The 20,370-nt window shown below is 48.1% G+C and overlaps 1 protein-coding gene across 1 annotated transcript in view; it reads right to left on the bottom strand.

Annotated features, from left to right (window-relative positions):
- Nucleotides 1-20,370, bottom strand: part of ARHGAP22 (Rho GTPase activating protein 22) — a 155,078-nt gene that overhangs the window by 116,644 nt on the left and 18,064 nt on the right. The window contains exon 2 of the mRNA XM_061196359.1: nt 15,264-15,463. Coding sequence (XP_061052342.1) covers nt 15,264-15,463 — 200 coding nt within the window. The remainder of the gene's footprint in view (nt 1-15,263; nt 15,464-20,370) is intronic.

Below are 20,370 nucleotides of genomic sequence, written 5' to 3'. Positions count from 1 at the left end.
AGAGGGAATGTCCTCTCCAGGGTGGGTGGGCCTTCCTCCAGTGGTCCTGGTTTTCCCTGAAGTTAGTTCTGTGCCACTCCAGGACTCTGATCTAGGCTCTGCCCCAAATCATGAACGCCTGACTCTCCCTGAGTGATTCCTGAGCCTCCCAGAGGCTATAGGATTGAGGTTGTGCCCATGGTCCCAGCACTGTGAAACCTCAGGCTCCACCCAGGCAAGGGGTCCCACTACAATCACCCCCCAGGCCCTTGTCATTAATGCCTGTGATCATGTTCATGAGAAAAAGATGCATGCCATGTTGCAAAGTGTCTGTGTGAAGCCAGCGCTCACTAGATTTAGTGTCCTAGCCTCTCTGTGTCACTGTGATGGGCCCAGTGCTGGGGTGCCAAGTAGCTTTCTAGGGACACAGGGGAATGAATGCTTGTGGCCAGTGGACCAGAATGCTTACAAGAGGGGCTTCCTGAACCCTCTAGTGGTGACAGGGCTCTGGCCACTGGGACTAGGCGGTATGACTTCATCTACTTCTGGGCCTGGTCCTTTAGAAATGTAACCTCCATCCTTCTCTCGTCCCTCCCTCACTGTGTCAACCTTAGAGGGCACAGAAACAGATGAAGCTGCCACCTTATCCACAGCAGACTTGCCATAGCAAGAGGTAAACTGTTATTTTGTTTAGGTGCTGGGATTTCAGGAATATTTAGCATTGTTTATTTTAACTAATTAGATGTTATTTTTTTTTTTTTATAAATTTATTTATTTTTATTTATTTATTTTTGGCTGTGTTGGGTCTTTGCTGCTGTGCATGGGCTTTCTCTAGTTGCGGCGAGCAGGGGCTACTCTTCATTGCGGTGCACGGGCTTCTCATTGTGGTGGCTTCTCTTGTTGCGAAGCACGGGCTCTAGGCGCGCAGGCTTCAGTAGTTGTGGTGTGTGGGCTCAGTAGTTGTGGCGCACGGGCCCAGCTGCTCCGCGGCATGTGGGATCTTCCCGGACCAGGGCTTGAACCCGTGTTCCCTGCATTGGCAGGCAGATTCTTAACCACTGCGCCACCAGGGAAGCCCTAGATGTTATTTTGAGTAAACACATTTCAGATAATTTTGTCCCAGACTGCTCACCTGGCCCAATAAAAAAGTTTTTAAATCGTAGTACTGGAACTTCCCTGGTGGCGCAGCGGTTAAGAATCCGCCTGCCAATGCAGGGGACACAGGTTCAAGCCCTGGTCCAGGAAGATCCCACATGCTGCGGAGCAACTAAGCCCATGCGCCACAACTACTGAGCCTGCGCTCTAGAGCCCGCAAGCCACAACTACTGAAGCCTGAGCGCCTAGAGCCCGTGCTCCGCAACAAGAGAAGCCACCGCAGTGAGAAGCCCCTGCACCGCAATGAAGAGTAGTCCCCGCTCGCCGCAACTAGAGAAAGCCCATGCGCAGTAACGAAGACCTAACGCACCAAAAATAAATAAATGAATTTATTTTTAAAAATAAATAAAATCATAGTACTATTGAAACATTGTATTTCTATGCAAAGCCATTTAACTAATGATTATTCTCTTGCTCCTCTGACTGGATGTTGGGAAGGAAAAGCAATGAGAGGGCAGGCCCATCTACTTGTGATACAGCCTTGGGGGGCACAGGCTGATGGGATCTGCCTAGCTCTCATGGTCAGAGCTCTGAGCAGGGCATGGCAGAAGGTCTGGGTTCTAGCCTCCAGCTACGATGGCTGTGGAGAACCCCCTTCCTGCCTGACCCTTTGGACTGGAGCACAAGAAACCCAGCAAGGATACAGGTCACTGTCCGAGAGGGGTCATGGCTCCCACTGTCCCTGGCCAAATGCCCAGTCTGTAAAGGATCTCCGCTGGGCAGGGGGAGGTCCTGGGAGTGTGAAAATGCCCCCCTTCCTCCTTGGCTCAACGGACCTAATGGTAGGTCTCTTTGTCTCCTTAAAATACCTGGTGTTCTAGCTGGAGGAGTTCAGGGAGAACTAAGCCTACTCCCTCTGGTGCCCATTTGGTGGCTGCATCGGTTAACTGCAATCGAGGGCTGATGCATTCAGAAGGGAACCAGCCATCAGAGGCCACGTGCTCTGAGCTTCCTATAAGGGAGTGAGTCTTCACTGGTCAGCCACTTCTTTCCAGTACGTTCTCTGACCCAAGACTCAGGCAGATGTCGGTGTCAATTTCTGCCCCACCTAGGTGCTGACTCTGCCCTTGGCTCTTTGGAGCCCACGTGGCAGGTGTGGAAAAGCCTCTGCTTCAGAACTGGGAGGCCTTGGTAGGCAGCGCTGCCTGGCCTCCACCCCATGCTGTGAGGAGTCCAGGGGGACGCTGCCTCTCCACAGCCCGGGGTCTGCAGCACTGAGCCACAGGGCTATTCTTCCACGTGGCTGTCTCTGCCATGTTTCTGGGGCTGCACAGCTTCCAGCCTTCTCCCCCCATGACGAACAGTCTGCCCCAGAGGCTGCCCCTGCCACTCAGCTGGCCTGGGCCTTGGAGCACACTCCCCGGGAAGTGTGTTTCTGCTCAGAATATGCACTGTGGGGACATGTTGATGCCGGGCCCGGGGGCTTGCCTTGGATGGTCTTGACTGGAAGTGGTTTGCTCTGTCTTACTGCTCTCCAGGCCTTGCAACTAGTGCTATGCTCTGGGGTGTATGGTGATTTGGGAGAGGACTGCTGTGCTGTTTAGTTGAGAGCAAGTTAGTCTGAGAAACGCGGTATAGATTCTTTTGCTTTGATCTGTGCCAGGCTGACCTGCTGAGCGGACTGCCGCCGAGGGGCACGTGCGGCTTTCTGCTGAGGAAGGCACACCCCATCCCAATCCTCTGCAAAGGATCATTCAGGAAGCCTACCCATCACCCTCAGCAGACCAGGCGAGGCAGCAATCCCACAGCAGCACCCCCAGATCACTTCCATTTTGCTGATAAACAGTAACTCAGTACTCAAATCTTGTCCCTGAGTGTTTAGGCAGCATGAATGAGCTAGAATGTCCCAAATGTAATTAAAAGTAAGCTATGCTCATCAAACAATGAATAAGATATGTTTTCCATGCTGCCTCAATGTCATTCGATTCCATTTTTTGCCTAGTAATTGACAAAATGAGTCATCTACCAACCAGGCTTCCAGCTATTACTGTAAATTAACTGGGTTCAATTGAAAGCCAAAGGATTGATCTATTTTAAGTGGAAGATATTTAAATACTGTAAATGAATATCCGTGGCTGACTTAAATTAGCAGAGCCTGAGAGAAGGTTATTACATTTCCATGAACAGGCATCCACATTGAAGGAAACATAGAAGCCATTTTTAGAAGATGAAGATCCATTCTGTAGGCAGAGACACTCTGAGTACGAAATAATTCGGGGGCAACCAAGACACTTGGCACTTGTGATTTACATACTCCCAAGCGTGTCATCAGGCTTCTTAGTAACTGGGTTTTCTTTCCCCACGACAGTGGCAAAATCTTGTCATATAATGATGAGTTGTAGGTACTCATAAGGTATTGTGATGCTGTTATTCCAGCGGTCGCTTTCAGAACCACTGGTATATGGTGCAAGATAAGCTTGAAAACTCATATTTTTGGATGATTACTTCCATGTTATGTTTTTCCTTGACAGGTCAGATGCAGAAAAAAATTGCTTTAACTAAACAGTTTAAAAATTGTTTAAAAACGAGTTGGCTGCTGCCGCCAATTTTGAATTTACTAAATACATTTCTGTTTCATTTTAAATAACTATTTGACGAGAATTTTCATTTTGATCTGTTAGTAGAGGGGAGTTACATTTCTCAAATAGCTACAAAAATATAAAGTATCCCTTAAGAAAAAGCCACGCATTCTGACATTTGAACCTAAATAAACGATGACTCTTTTTCTTTTAACAAGACTCCAGTGAGTATTTCTTCACAAAAGCAGCATTTGAAGTCATCCCCAAGGACATTTAAAACAAGAAAACATTTACTGTTTAATTTTTCTTCTGTGGCGCTAATGTTAATATCAGTTCCCAGTCAGCTCATGGTTATTTCTACCGCCCTGTGGAGGACGTTTGCTCAATAGCTACTGGGCTATCCTGAGGCGGCGAGCAGGGCTTGTGTGATGCTTCAGTGTCCTTCCCTCTCACTCACGCATGTTCCTCTGAGCACAGCTTGATCAACTGGAATTTGCTGTGCCAAGATCTATGGGAGCAGCTAGGGAGGTAACCAAGCCCTTGTTCTTCTGTGCACAGAGATGTGCAGGTGGAAAGTATGAAGGGGGAAGTGAAATCAGGCTCTTCTGGACCTCTCAGGGAGTCAGGGGCAAGTTCACGAGGCCAGATGTGACTGGTGGAGACGCCAGCTGCAAAGGCCCCACTGCACCAAGGTCTGTACCCATCAGCTCTCTTGCCGCCAATTGTGTCTCTGCAAGATCTTTGCCAGGAGCCACCATTAAGCTTGGCACTAAATGGCCACTAATGACCAGGAGTGGCATCAGCCGCAGGAATTCTGGGAAATCCCCCTGCTCTGGCCAGACCCCCACAGCTTGCCTGCTTCTCTTTCTTACTCATCCAGGATGGAACTTCTGAAAACCTCTATGGTTTGGCTGACTCTAGGCATTGTCCCTCCATTCCTCCTTGCCTTATAAGGTCTCCACTGACCTCCTGGCTTTGAGAGTTGAAAGGGCACTTGGAGATCATCTGTGGCCACCTTCCTACCCAGCGACAGACTCTCCTCCAAGCTGCTTAGTCAAGTGATGGTCTGGCCTCGGCTTGCCCAGCACCAGGGACTGGAGCTCACCCCTGCCCAGCAGACCACTCCACGGGAACAAAGTATCTTTCCTATATGGAGGGCACAGTGGCCTCCGTGCAATTCTGTTTGTCCGGGCTATAGCTTCTGGAGGTTCACAGAATAAATATAGTCTTGTTCGCATAAGGATGCAGTGCCTGATCTAGCGCCCTTTCCAAGATTTCTCTTCTCCAAATTTCTTATTCAGTTTGTCCCTCATATGGGCAGGAGTTCAGACCCCTCATCCTGGCTGCTGGCGGTTGGAATGGGCCAGAAGGTCCAAGGATGCCCTACTTGTCTGTCTGGGCCATGTGGTCCATCTCCTCATAATTCTGTGGTCCACTCAAGCATCCTTACAGCGTGGCAGTGGCTTCCCAGAGCAAAAGCAGAAACGGCTTGGTGTCTCAAGGACTGAACCTAGAACTTGCATGGCATCACTTCTGCCTCATTCTATTGGTCAAGTAATCACTAGGGCAGCTCAGGTGCAGAAGAGAGGAAGGAGACTCCACTTCTTGTTGGGAGGAGGGGTGTGTGCATAGGCAGGGGAGGGATAGGGACAGCTATCCTTGGAGATTATCTACCACGTGCCTTGTAGAGTTGCTGTGAGAATTAAGTCAATACATGCCAAGCACTTAGGATCGTGCTTGGTTCATATGCATGTAAGTGTTAGCTTTTATTTAGATTTAAACCCATGAAGTAAGGCAGAGCCAAGATCAGGGCCATGCTGCATGCCACAGGACTTCTCTTGCTTGGCTGAGCTGGATGACTGCTAACCCCTTACTGTGTACAGTTCCACCGAGGAGAGAAGGCCAACACTAGGCTGTTTCCAATATGTTTAATCTTACTCTCACAGCAGCCCTATATAGTAGGTGTGGTTATTCCCATCTCACAAAGAGAAATCTGAGGCTCAGAGAGGGAAATACCTTCTCTGGTAACTAGCTAGTAAGCAGTGAAGCCAAAATTCGGAAATCTGTCATTCTCTGTCATGCAGGATTCAGTAAAACGACTGGCTAAGGTACAGCCTGGACTCTTAATTGGAAAAGGCAGCATAGGGTTGCTCTCAGGGAGCCTCACGGGTGCAGGTGATCCCCGCTTCCAGGCTCTGTCACCTGCTTTTCACATGTCATTTTAGAAGCCTTCTTGGAGGACTTCTATCTTAGATCCCATTCTAAGAATTACAGGAATCTTGTCCCTGAGTGTTTAGGCAGCATTGACACCACCACTGCCGCCAGCTGCCATTTGTCCAACTCTCAGGGCAGCCTCAGAACAACACACCAAATGTGGGAGCAAGAGGGGCTTCAATGATCTGCCTAAATCTACAACCTGTAGGTGGTATAAATGGGATTTGAACCCAGGTTCTGTGACCAAATATTATTTTCTTTCCATAGTATGCAAGCTTCCATTCCACCCTTCTGAGCATCATTTTCCCCACCTATACAATGGAAATGAATTGTATCTGCCCTGTTAAGGTTGCTGTGAGGCTCAATGGAAATTATGAATGTTTATTTAAAAAGGATTTATTGAGCTTCTACTAGGTGTCAGGCACTGTTCTGGACAATCAGGATACAGGGTAAACAAAACAAACAAAATCCCGACCTTGATGAGCTTACATACTAATAGGGGAAGCCAGTCCAATAAGCTCCTTGTCACTTTTCAAGCACTTTACAAAAACAACGAAATATTTTCCCACCAAGGATCTAACACAGGCTGGATCAGTGTTCACTCATTCAGTCAATTTACTCATTTCTTCATTCATTCACTCATTCATTCATTCAATTATTCATGTAAGTATCAAATATTACTGCATATCAGTTATGTGTCAGGCACTGTGCTGGGTGCTGGGAAAAGATAAGTAATAAGATAGACTGAGGCCCTGCCTGAATGAAGTGTACAGACTAGAAGGGAGAAGACATACAACTAAGGAAGTGTTATAAATTAACAGTAGCAATGTTAACAACAGCAACAATGGTAACAACAACAATAATAATAATGACCTCTAGGCTGGTTTGAGTAACAGTTTACAACTGATGAAGGATGCTCAGTTAGTGTTTGCTGAATCAACTCCAGCTGAGCTGAATTTACAGGGTCTAGGTGTGAAAGAGCGTCTGACACATGGGCTGCTCTGTGACTTGCTGTGAGCATGGACTGGCTCAGACCAGCCTGACAGCATCTTAATTATGCCCCCAGATAGAGCTGAGATAAGGGTCCTGGTGGGTAGAGTCTTACTAGCCAAAGCTGTGAGGTTCCATGGGCAGACATTAAGCAAAGACTTCAGGCGCTATGGTAACACACCCACTAACCTAGGCCTGATGCCAGCCCCCAAATTCCCTCATCCGGAACATGGAGACAACCCAGGCACCTTCCTCAGGAGCCAGGACCCAAGGAGCCAGCTCATGACAGCACCGTTTTTGTCTTTGACATTCAAGCTTGGTAAACAAAGGAAGGAGGAAAGGGGTGATTGGCGGCCTGCTGGAACATTCCCTGTGACCTTCAAGTTCTGGAGTCAGATGGCCTCTCTTTCCTCCCCTGAGGTTTCCTCTTTCTTAAAGACTGCTGGTTTCTGATTGCCCCATATTAATGTTCTCTTCTAGAAGTGCATCTGCTTTCCCATCCATCTTGTCTCTCCTCCTCCCAATTCCAAGCTTTTACTCTAAATTAAATCAAACTTTAAATCAATCTTCTCTCCCACTCCCATTACTTATGCTCCTGGAAAACAAAACAAAACAAAACCCAGCCTGCTCTCAAAGTGATTTTTAAATCGCCTCTGCTAGAACCTACAGCTGCATCGGCCACATGGGCGTAGATTTGAGACTCTGCCACCCAGGGATGCAGGCGTCAGCTCCCACACTTTGTCCCCTGCTGCTGTCAAGGCTCCCCAGCCCCTTGTTCCAGCACCTGGCGGTCTTCTAGGCCACACCGGCTGTCAGGACAACAGCCCCATTTGGATGGTCTTTCTGCCTCCAGCCTGGCACCCTGACATTCCCTGCCTGTGCTGCCCTGGATGACTTTCCTCTCGGAGTGCGGAAGGCTAAGTCTGAGCTCCCAAACCTCACAGCCCCCCAGTGCTGCCAGGACCCAGCTTCTGAGTGTGGCACCCGAGCCGTCCACATCCAGCTTCTGGTACCACGTGTGCAGTCTGGGTTCCTAACAACACGATGACCCTCACACTTCTGCTTCAGAGGCCCTGTGGCTCCGCCCTGGGCATGAGCTGCCTGAAATCGCCCACCTCCACACACGAAGTTACACAGTTTCTGAGCACCTCCAGTGTGCCAAGGCCAGCTCTGCAGAGACCAGCTGGGCTTGGCGGCTCTGTCTGGAAGAGGGAGCCCTTTGTCTGCTCCCCTTTCTGGTTACCTGAAGAGAACTCTCCAGGGCTGTGTCCCTGTTGCCTTCCTTTTCTGCTTTTAGTTTTTCTTTCCTTGTTTAACTTAAAATATTTTAAAATATGGACATAAATAAATATAGTCTCATTGTGAGAAATGAAAAGACAATCACCCTTCAGTACTGGCGGGGAAGGGTTCCCATATTGCTCCCCCATGAAGTTACCCAAAACCTCGGATTCTCAAGTCCCTTATATAAAATGCTTGTAATTGCATATAACCTAAGCATATCTTCCCATATACTTTAAAGCATCTCTAGATTACTTATAATACCTAGTACAATGTCAACGCTATGTAAAATAGTTGCCGGTGTACAGCAAATTCAAGTACTGCTTTTTGGAACTTTCTGGAAATTTTTTTTTTCTGAATAGTTTTAAGCCCGGTTGAATTCATGGCTGTGGAGCCCACGGATATGAAGGGCCAACTGTAATACAGATAAATCTCAAGTTTTTTGATCATCATCTCATTCTCCATTTTCTCCCCAAAGCCTTACCCTATAGCTTTGATTTGTAGTAGCTATATTCTGAAAATCCCAAAATTAAACTATTTTAGCTTTATTTCACTTATTTTTTTAGTGAAAGTTATATCTAAACACAGTTTAGAGAATCAAATAGCTCTACAGGTCTTGTTATAAGGCAGCAATTTCTTCCTCTTCTACCATTGCCCAAATCTTAGTCACCACTTTCAGCTCTTTTAGGTGAGGTTTTTTTTTCTTTTCTTATGTTTATTTCTAAATAAGATGCTTACATTACCATGTCTTGATTTAAAGTTTTAGGCATTATCTATGGAATTCCCAGCATGGCAGTTTGAGATTTTGTTTTATTTAACTGCCCTCCCCGCTGCCCCTCCCTATGTGACTTCCTGAACCTCCACAGTAACTTTGGTAGTATCAGTCAGCATTCACTGTTTATACTCCCATCCTAGGAAATTTAATTTAACTGAATATTTTTTCTAAGGATGACTTTCATCTCTCTTTCTAGAACTTCTTCTCAGACGCTGAGTTGTCTCTCCTCTTTTCCTCTCTGTTGTTCTTCTTTCTGGGAGATTATGTTAAGTTTTTCATCCAACCCTTCATTTGAGTTTTTGTTTCTGGTATTTTATTTCTGAATTCTGGGAGCTTGTTTGTGTTCTGACTGTCCATTTTTATAGTCTCTCTCTGAGGATGTTAAAGACAGTTTTATATAAAAGTTTTCTCCCCCCGGCACAGTTTTTATTGCCTCCAAGTTGTTTTTTTCCCCCTTTCTTGTGTTTGTCTGGCCTTCATATGCAATTCTTTCCTTAAGTGAAAGAATTCACTTTGGGTGAATTCTTCTAGTCACCTTCTAGTGACCTTCTAGTGACCTTCTAGTGACCTTCTAGTGACCTTCTAGTGACCTTCTAGTCATCTTCTAGTCACCTTCTAGTCACCTTCTAGTGACCTCTAGTGACCCACGGTTCTTTACTCCCACTAGTTACAGTTCTCTAAGCAGCTGATTGGAAATTGTATGGGGGCGGGAGGTGAATGTTTACAGAGAGAGAGATCTGCCTGGCCTGTTTCATGGGGGACCCCTCCCGTCAGTATATTTTGTGTTTTTCTTCTTGGCCTGTCAGATTCTCCAGTGAAAATTCTTCATTTCCTTCCTGAGGGCTATTCCTGACCGCTGGGATCTGGCAGCCAAGTGTGGGATAAAGACTGGGAGGGCTAAGTAACTGATATGCATGCCCACCTCCCTCTAAGCCTCCTGTTCTAGCGTGGTACCCCCCCCCCCCACCAATGACGGGGCCAGGGTCCTCAGCTTCCTTCCAAGTGTTATGCCCTAATGAGGGAGGGCAGTCACAGCTTTGCACAAGGTGGTTCGGGAGATCTGGGACCTAATTGCTTTTTTTTTTTTTAATAGATCTTTATTGGAGTATAATTGCTTCACAATACTGTGTTAGTTTCTGTTGCACAACAAAGCGAATCAGCCAAATGCATACACATGTCCCCATACACCCTCTCTCTTGAGCCTCCCTCCCATCCTCCCCATCCCACCTCTCTAGGTCATCACAAAGCACGAAGCTGATCTCCCTGTGCTATGTTGATGCTTCCCACCAGCCAACTATTTTACATTCGGTAGTGTATATATGTCGATGCTACTCTCACTTCGCCTCAGCTTCGTCTTCCCACCCCATGTCCTCAAGTCCACTTTCTATGTCTACCTCTTTATTCCTGCCCTGCAACTATGTTCATCAGTACCATTTTTTTTTTTTTAGATTCCATATATATGTGTTAGCATATGGGACTTAATTAAACTTAAAAGCTTTTGCACAGCAAAGGAAACCATAAACAAGACAAAAAGACAACCCTCAGAATGGGAGAAAATATCTGCAAATGACACAACAGACAAAGGATTAATCTCCAAAATATACAAACAGCTCATGGAGCTCAATATCAAAAAAACAAACAATCCAGTTAAAAAATGGGTTAGACCACTTAAATAGACATTTCACCAAGGAAGACATACAGATGGCCAAGAGGCACATGAAAAGATGCTCAACATCACCAATTATTAGAGAAATGCAAATCAAAACTACAATGAGGTATCACCTCACATCAGTCAGAATGGCCATTATCAAAAAATCTAGAAACAATAAATGCTGGAAAGGTGTGGTGAAAAGGGAACCCTCTTAACTGCTTTTTAAACTGACTTTCAATCAGAACTCCTGTTTGGAGCTCTTCTTTTGCCCTCATTTCCAGAGATAACTGCTCCTGCCAATGTCTGAGTCTTTGCTGGGCGGTGAGGGGATTTGCAAACCCGACAGATTTTTGTGCTCTCTGTGGTGCTGGCTTGGAAATTAGCTCTCTGGGGTCTGCTGATCAACTACCTCCCACCCACCTGCTGTCCAGCATCCAGAATGCGGCTGTCTCCGTCCTGCCCTCTCCATCTAGGTGTGTCCAGACCTTCACAAGCACACCTTTAGTGTTCTTTATTGGAATTTTGGGGTTTTTAACTCTGTCATCCTTGACTAAAAGTTTGAATTTAAATTTTGATTTTCTTATTAACTTAGGAGGTGTTATGAAGTACGTGTGTGTTTTATTTCCACGTGTATAGATTTCTCTCTCTCTTGTATATATGCCCTCACTCACTGTCATTTTGTTCTTAATCTCTAAGTCTTTTTTTTCTTTTGCACTATTGTCAGTGAATGTGTCTCTATAATTTCATTTTTAAAAAAATGGAGAACAATGAGAATTCTTTTTCTTTGTTTAAGTATCCTTCAAAGCTATGTCATTAAGAACATAAAAGTTCACAGCTGCTCTATTTTCTCAGTAGGTTGTTATTTATATTATAATGAAATGTTTCTCTTTGTTCCCTTTTGTTCCTATCACCTTGAATTCTATTCTATTTGATTTTGATATTCCTAAATCTGCTTTCTTTTTGCTTGCATTTGCTGGCTTACGTTTTTCCCATTGTTTTGTTTTTCAACCTTTTTCTTTATTACTTTCTCTTTTTTAAGCCAGACTTCCACTTTCTGTCTTTTAAGAGACAGATGAATCTGACCTATTCACATTTATTATGACAACTGAAAGGTTTCTTCCTATTCCTTGCTATCTTATTTATTTACTTTTTTGTTTTCTATTTACCTTTTACTTTTGTTTTTTCCTCCCCTCCATTTTCTGCCCATTTGTTGAAATGATCACATTTAATTTGTTACATTCTTTCCATCTCATGTTTTGGAAGTTGTACTTTCCATTTCTATTCTATTCCATTTCTATTCAAAGCCAAGAAACCCACAGTGAAGGAGTGGGATAACTAGACTTAAAGTGAATCCTCAAACAGTGGAAACAGACCAGGCTGATCAAGAAAGAATGTGGCAGGAGTTTTCATGGTGCAAGAAACATTTCGCAGAAGCTAAAACTATTTAAGAGGAAAAAACCTGGAATCTTTTATTAGTAAAACTGTAGGATCTGTCTGCTGGAAACTATTAGGGACATGTGTTGGGAAAAGCTGGAGGCACAGGGCCACACTTTCAGGTTCTGTTTTAAAGCACCTTTGCCTAGTCTTTCTATCTGAGTTTCCATCTGAGCCAATTCTTCCGCCATCTTGAATTTTCCCCATCTCTGTGCTCTATGTCCTCTGCTGACCTTCCTGCCAGTGAGAAGGGGAGAAGGGAAGAGCTAGGACTTTGGAGAGAGAACAAGAATGTGGCCTGGGAGTGATCCTTATCACGTGTATGTGCTCTGGGCTGCATCAAGGGTAGCTGGACATCCCTCCTCTCCACAATTACATCTGCTGGACAGATGACGGGCCATCTTTTAGGAGGGCGCTCACTGCCTGGGCACTTCTATCACTGTAAACAGTGAGCAGGGCCCATTTTTCCAGGAACCAGATATTGAGAATTAGTCCATTACATGTAGTTCATGCAATTAAATGGAAATCTGAGGGTTATTCTGCCAGCAGGCATGTAGGTTTGAGATCATACTATAAAGATAAATGAGTCAAATTTGACCAAGAGTCTCTTTGAGATTGGGAACCTGAGCAACAGGGCTGCTAGAGCAGTCAGGCTTTGTTGGGAGGGGGGATTATAGAAAAAAGAATAATCCCCCATGAGGATCTGGCAGGGTCAGTGAGACCCGGAGAGGCCAAAAGAGGAGCCCTGGGCATGATGCTGGCATCTGTTGGAGATGCTGGCTCCTTTCAGGGATCCAATGGCTCCCTGGTGACGACTGTGCTGGTTTAGCTTGGGTCGGGCCCCAGGGCTCCTCCTTTGTCCAGGCTGGTGACTGGGGATGTCATTACTTCCATTCAATTAGCTATTTCCACCAGAAGCCATTGAGGTCTGGAGAAGGTGGCAGGTGAGGGAGAAGAATGTCCAGTCTGGGAAATCTGGGGGATGGAGGTTCCTTCTGGAGCTGCGGTGACAGGTGAGGGCCACCTGAGGCTCACCGTGAAGAATATGTGGGGAAGCCTGGGGCAGGGGTCCACACGTAGCCTGGTGACCTCAGTGTGTTACTTTAGACCACTGGGTTCACCCAACATCATAATGCATTTCTCCCAGGAGATGGTGCTGTGGCCTGGGCCAGGAGGGGGATGACAGCAGGGGCCATAGGCAGGGCTCTGAGGTGCTAGGGACTCCGGCAACTTTGGTCACCATCATCAGAGTGACATGTCACCAACAGGACAGCCAGGAAAGCCAAGATGCCACTGAAGGGCCAAGGCTGGTCTTCAACACAAAACGCAGAAGCCAGAAGGAAAATGGCGGTGGGCAAGCCAGAGGTGTGGTTCCTGATCTGGGGAGCAGGCTGGGGGGCAGGGCTGGGGAGACAGGGAGCAAGGCAAAGGCAGGGCTGAGGGAGCATGAGGGTACCCAGACTTAAGTATCCCAGGTGCTAGGATTTGTACTCCGTTGCATATATGTTCTACAATCTAATTCTTAGTGCATCTCTGTGAGGTAGGTAATAATGTCTCCATTTTAGCAATGATGAAACTGAAAGTAAAAAAAAAAATTAAGTGACTTATACCAAGTTATTCAGCTAGCATGACTGACCTAATTCAGATCAAATTCAAAGTTCTTGTTTGTTCCCCTCCACCTCTCTGGGAGTTCTTTTCCTTCCTTATAAAGCCTGGGAGGCTGGACAAGATCAGAGTTCCCTAAACTTTAGCTTAGATCCACCTTCATGATTTTTGTCATCCTCACCTCTCATCTCTACTGTTATTGGTGTAAAACTTTTCCTTAAGCAGTCTCACTTGTTTATGTGTGTGTTAAAATGTACATAACATGTAATTTACCATTTTAATGATTTTTAAGTGTACAGTTCAGTAGCATTAAGTACACTCACACTGCTGTGCAACACTTTTTGTTTTTAACTTAGATATAGTTTAGAAAGGAAAACATGCTATGACTCTCGCGAATGGAAACCAGTATGGCTTTCCATAAACAAAAGTTAACCACTAGAATAAATACAGTGAAGACAGAAAGTTATTAACTTGCAGCTGGTGACTAGTGCCACTGAGGTCTCTGAGATGAGGCCTGCTCCTTCCCACCCCCAGAGTCCCATGTTTTTAAGGGAGGGTCCCAAGTATTGGAGAAGTGTTAAAGATAGGACAATTCCTTCTTCATACTCAGAAAATTTGGAAGAGGAGTGACAGGGTCATTTTCTCGCTGTGTTGACGACGTGATACCGTGCTGTGCCCAGGTACCTCCTTCCACCTTGCCCATCACAGAGCCCCCTCCCCGCCCCCCAGGCCCCTGAGCACACCGTGGAACTGCTGGATGTGCACAGGCTACAGCCCTGCAAAGCTCTGTGACCCCTGACCCCAAACAAGGGGATCTCCCTTTTCTTTCCAACTTGGATCAATGACTAGGAGCCACCTTCGGAAGAAGTCCTTCAAGTTCCCTTCCCCATTTTCCCCAAGAGAAGCGAGGGTAGCTCCCAGACATCCTCTCTCTGTCTGAATCCCATAACAAGGGTTAGCTTGCCCAAGCTCCGCAAGCCCAGCCACCCTGGCCGGCAGCATGCAGAGCACTCGGTTACGATGTCTGCACAGGGCAGCTGTGACCAGGCTGCACCATGGTGCATGAGGCCACCGACCGCTGTGAGTGAGTGAACTTAGTGGAACTGGGTAGAAAGGCAGACGTGTTAAGCGCCTGAGGTGGAGCTTACAGGGCTGGTGGAAAACAGAAGCCTCTCCTGACAGGCAGAGGCCTCTGACACAGGGGTTTCACCACGAGCCAGAATTCAGTATGACATTAGATTTGTCTGGGTGCCCGTTTCCCTGCATAATGGAAGGAATGGAATGTGTGCACCTGTGTCCTCCTTGGAAGCACTAAGAGGCTGAAAAGGACATGAGGAAGAGTTGTTTTTTTAAGCCATGGAGGGATGTTCTCTATCAACATTATAAGGAAACATTTCCATTACTGAAGCTGTGGATGTGTCACAGTAAAACAAGGTGTGATACCGAGAACGTGGTGGCAGGGGATAAAGCTCACTTTGGAGATCCCAGTGAAATGTCATGCTGAGTGGAGTCAGGGGCTTGGCGCTTGAGGGGTGGAGGTGCTGACGGGAGGGTCACTCTCTGCCTTCTCCCCTCTCCTGGTCGTAGTTAAACACGCCCGCCCCTGCCCCCAGCCTGGAGCCCCACTGTGATGCCCGTTGGACACAGGACGCATGCTCCTCACCTGGGGCTTGCTCTCATCTTTGTCCTTGTAATAGAAGAGCTGATCCCCACGCAGCACGAACCAGCGTTGCTGCCAGTTCTTCATGATGCTCCTCTGCTTCTTCAGCCAGCCAGCCTTCAGGACGGGGCCCAGCCTGCGGGGGCAGGGTGGCTGCCCAGGGCTCCGGCTCTGCTCCCCCATCACCAGGCTTTTGGAGCGGGCTGGAAGACAAGCACACACGCAGTGAGCACGAAGGATGGCAGGCCAGTGGTCAGTCCTTGCCCCACCCTGGCATCCCAGCTGCCCGGTGACCAGAGTATGGGAGCTTCGGCCAGCAGGGCATGATCATGCTTGGCCTATCTCCCCCTTGGGTTCAAAGGGGCACGGGTTGGAAACCCTCAACACCACAGCCCAAGGTCATCCACCTGGGGGAGTGCACAGCCTGCCTGATTAGTTTCTGCTATGTCTCTGGGATCCAAGATTCTGCCTTTCCCCAGGTTTGTTCATCCATCCATGCCTCCATGCATCCATGCATCCATCCAGCTTTCCATTTGTTCAATGACTCATTCATTCATTCAGCAACTATTTATTAGTACCTAGTATGTGCCAATCACTGTTATAGGTGTTGGGGAAAAAGCAGTAAAATAAGAAACATAAACATCTGGATCCTGCTAGAGCTCACATTCTAGCAGGGTTCCTGTCACTCAGGCCCCAAGGGAGCTGGCCCCAGCAGACTCCCTCCCTGGTACCTGCGTGGCACCTCTCCCGTGGCGGCATCAGATCTCAGCACCATTGTCCAGAACCCCCATCCCACCTGGGAAACCACCTTGCTGCTTCCCTGGGATCATCCTGGCAGCTGGGACTGCACAGCAGGGCCTCTGCTGCAGTTGCTTGCTGTGACTTGTTGACGGCTCCCCGGCAGGGTGAAGGGGCCGTCCCTCCTACCTAGAGCCACCGAGTGCCTTGAGCGCTCCTGCCCCGCAGATACCACTGAGCAGCGCTCTGCCAGGGTTGGTACTGCCCTTCACAGTGATTGAGTTCTTGCCCCTCCCATGCCTCCCCTACCCCTTCCCCTCGCTCTCCCCTCTTTCCTGGGGAAAGCTTCTCTCCTCTCTCTGGCCAGTATCAAGGATACTGCTGCAGTGGTCACTAGGCGGGGCCATCCTGCACTTTGGAGGAACAACTCTGAGTCCAAATGTAATCACACTTACAATTCTTAGACCATGGATCCTAACTTATGATTGGAACGCATGGTCCCTGCAACCCACAGTTGTTTCTTCCATCCCTTTCCTACTCAACCCCTGGCTTGGCTGCATGGTGAGCTCCTATTTATCCTCCAAGATCCAACTCCACAGAACCTTCCTTCTGATCTCTATCTAGATAGTCATTCCCTCCTCTACCAGGACATGTGGTCCATGGCTGGTATTTATTAATCTGTGTGGTTGCCCTTCTGTCCCTCTAGACTGAGGGGTAGGGATGGGAGGACATGATGTCTTATCTAGTTCTGCACTTGTGGCTCTCATCACCACACCAGGCAGGTAATGGATGTAAGACATAGTTGTCAAACATCACGGGCTACTTTGGCTTACTCTTTTTATTTTAAATTGAAGTATAGTTGATTTACAGAATCACCTGTCCTTGGCAGAAGCAGGGCTCCAGTGGAGGAGAGGAGAGACCAGCCCCTGCTCCCCTCAGTTCACCAGGGAGGCGCTTCCCGCAGATGCCACTTAGGCTGCCCAGCCAGCCCGGGTTGTCCCCCAGCCGATCAATCACACAGATATTACTTATAAGGCCCATAGAGCATCTTGAAAGGAAAATCGTTGTTGTTATGATTTATTAATAACCACTGTTCCTGTCTTCAGCATTTCCTTGAATCAAGCCATGTAAATATTCCAGATCTGTAAACATTTAAGCCAAGATTTCAACTCAAACAGCTCTGACCTTCTAAGGCTCCAGAACTAAGGGGAGTTTCTGGAGTTTCTGGCCCAGGAGCAGGCCTGAGACCTGGGGAGGAGGCCGGTGCTCTTTGCCCTCCTCAAAGTCAAGTTCTTCAGCTCACAAGCACAATCATTCATTCACTCATTCATTCATCCATGCCTTCCAAGTCTGCAGAGCTCCCCCAGGTATGGGGCAGAACCCCGAGTGGTTGGTGTTCCCCCAGAGCCCCAAGGCTGGCAGGAGAAATAACATAAAGAAGAGCCACACAGAGATGGAGGAGCCACAGGCCACGTGGACAGGCAAAGGCTGCAGACACTTAAATGAAGGTGCACCTTTCCGCTGTAGACATTTGCAGAGCCACCCAGAGGAGGAGCGCCTAGGCTGAGCCTTGAAGGATGACCAGAATTTGGGCCCACCTCAGGGGAGGGGGCACTCCGATTTGCAAGGAAGGAACAGGAGTCGCATTTGCTACCTCTTGGCTCAGATCAACGAGTGTGCCGGGTTGATGCGGTCACCTATTCACACTGACAAGCATCTTTTGAGAGGATGGACCACACTCCCAGTCTCTCCTTCCTCACCCCCCAGTCGCTGCCAACCCCTTCCAACCCCTTCCAACCCCAAGTCTCTCCTTCCTCACCCCACAGCGACTGCCAGCCCCAGTCGCTGCCAACCCCTTGCATTTGGAGATTTTGTCCTCTCCTGGAAACTGCTCTGATGAAATCCGACAGTCTGGTTCTGATTCTCAGCCTCTGGGACCCGTTGGTGCTCAGGCACATTGATTACCCTTTTCCTGAAGCTCTTCCTTCCTCCCGCCCTGCAGAGCCCAGCTGCCTGGTACACCCACGTCTCTTACCACCTGCCCAGTCCGTTCTGGCCTCAGTTCCTCCTGTTCTCCCCGAAAGCCCTGCTGTTGCCCAGGGCTGCCCCAGCTGCCCTGCATTCCATCATGAGTCCACGTCTTTATTTCTGCCCAGATCTTTCTCTGAAACTTCAGGCTCACGTTAAACCATCTCCATGGGGGACATCTCCATAGGGATGGTTCATGATCGCCTGTGCCCATGTTCAAATTCAATGCCTGCTGCCTACTCACATCTCCCAAACCTGCTCCCCATCCCCCTCCTCACCAAGGGCTCGTGACTGGGACCGGCCAATCTTGACAGCTTGGAGTTATTTTGACAAACCCCTCCCCATCAAGTCCCAAGGCCAATTAGTGTCCAAATTCTGAAGATTCTCTCTTTGCACTCTTCTTTCTTTTCATTTCTGTTTTACTGAATCAATTCGAATTCTTATCATCCCTCGCCTGGACGCCTTCCTCTTACTCCCTGCCCTCTGTAGGAGTCTCCAGAAGAGATACGCAGCTTCCGAGGAAATCTTTCTGAACGCAGATATAATCAGCTTTTACTCCTTTTCTCCACAGTAGTTAGGGTATTTATCAATTACGTGCAGAGTAAAATCCAACCCCAGCCTGGCAGTCATGATCGGTTCATGGGACAGCGCCACCCCAGCTTAACGATGCACCTCCCCATCCGCCCAGGGCTAATGGCTGCCGAAGGTGCCTGCATATTACGCCTACCTGGGACCTTAGGAGATCCGGTCTCCAGGTTTGTTGAAACACAACTTCCGGGGGAAGGACCTGGAATCTGGATTTTGAAGCAGCCCAGGTGATTCCGATAATCGCTGCCCTGGGGTCTAGTCACACTGGACAACTCCCCAGTGTAATGCCCTTTTGCTCATCTTCACTGTCAAAGTCGTACTTTCCACTCAACATTTGGGTCCCGTTGCACCTCCTCCATGTAGCTCTCCAAGAGTCACTCCACTAAAATTAGTCTCTTTCTTTTCACTTCAATTTCACCTTTAGAATAGTATGAATAACAGTCTGGTGTATAGTAGTGTTGTTTGTGCAGTGCATGTATCTACCTCTCCCCAAAACTGAGGGCCATGGAGAGCTAGGGGGCCCAACTCCCTCCTGGGAAAGTCTGTGTGCATGAGTGTGTGTTTTTTTTCTAGTATGTAAGTATGTACGTGCATGAGTGTATAAGAGAATGTGCATGTGTGAGTGTGCATGTGCATGCGTGTGTTTGCAAGCATATGTGCTTGTGAATGTGTGTGTGTGTGCATGCTGCAGTGTGCAAGAGTGTGTGCACACATGTGTGTGCCATTGTGAGTGTACAATGAGGGTATGTTTGTAAGTATGTCTGAGAGTGTGGGTGCATGCATATGTGTGAGTGTGTTTGCAAGCTTGTGAGGTGTGTGAGCGCATACCTGTTTGGAGCAATCCTAAATTCAGAATCTGGGGTCTCGGTCCAGGCAGTCAGTTCTGAGCGAGCAGACCCTGAGCCCGGGGCCTGCAGACTCATCCAGGAGCCCTGGAGGCCTGAGATCCTTACTCGGAAGCCAGGCTGTTGGGAAACTGGGAAAGCTGACAGCACAAGCCAGGGGAGGAGAGACAGAGGGTACAGGGTGGGGTGAGTCTCTGGGAGGGTGGAGAGGAGGGGGCCACCCTGAGAGACATTTAGGAGGCGGGGCTGATGACTGACGGCATGGAGAGGGGGACAGGCCAGCAGTCAAGGAGGGGCAGCAAGATGGTGCACATGTTAGATTTTGCAGTCTCTCTGACATCCAAGAGGATGTGTCCGGGGGAAATGGGACGCAGGGGCGGGAGCCAGCGCAGGAGAGAGGTGCTGCAGATCAGTGCCCAGCACATAGGAAGCACTCACTCAGGATCTGCTGAATGACACTGCGCTAAAAACCTTCATGGGGGCTTCCCTGGTGGCGCAGTGGTTGAGAGTCTGCCTGCCAATGCAGGGGACGCGGGTTCGAGCCCTGGTCTGGGAAGATACCACATGCCGCGGAGCGGCTGGGCCCGTGAGCCACAGTTACTGAGCCTGCACGTCTGGAGCCTGTGCCCCGCAACAAGAGAGGCCGCGATAGTGAGAGGCCCGCGCACCGCGATGAAGAGTGGCCCCCGCTTGCCACAACTGGAGAAAAGCCCTCGCACAGAGGCGAAGACCCAACACAGCCAAAAATAAATAAATAAATAAATAATTTAAAAAAAAAAAAAAAAAAAAACCTTCATGAATTGCTCATTTAACCCTTCCAACAAGTGTTCTTCAGCCACCGGGGTCGCACCGTGCATAAGTGGCACAGCCTGTTTGTGAATCCAAATTCTCCCTCCTTCAGGGCCTGCTCG

The sequence above is a fragment of the Eubalaena glacialis genome, chromosome 1 (genome assembly GCF_028564815.1).
Source record: "Eubalaena glacialis isolate mEubGla1 chromosome 1, mEubGla1.1.hap2.+ XY, whole genome shotgun sequence".
Classification (NCBI taxonomy): domain Eukaryota; kingdom Metazoa; phylum Chordata; class Mammalia; order Artiodactyla; family Balaenidae; genus Eubalaena; species Eubalaena glacialis.
Note: the sequence above shows the minus strand (reverse complement) of the source record. Positions and strands in the feature narration are given on the sequence as shown.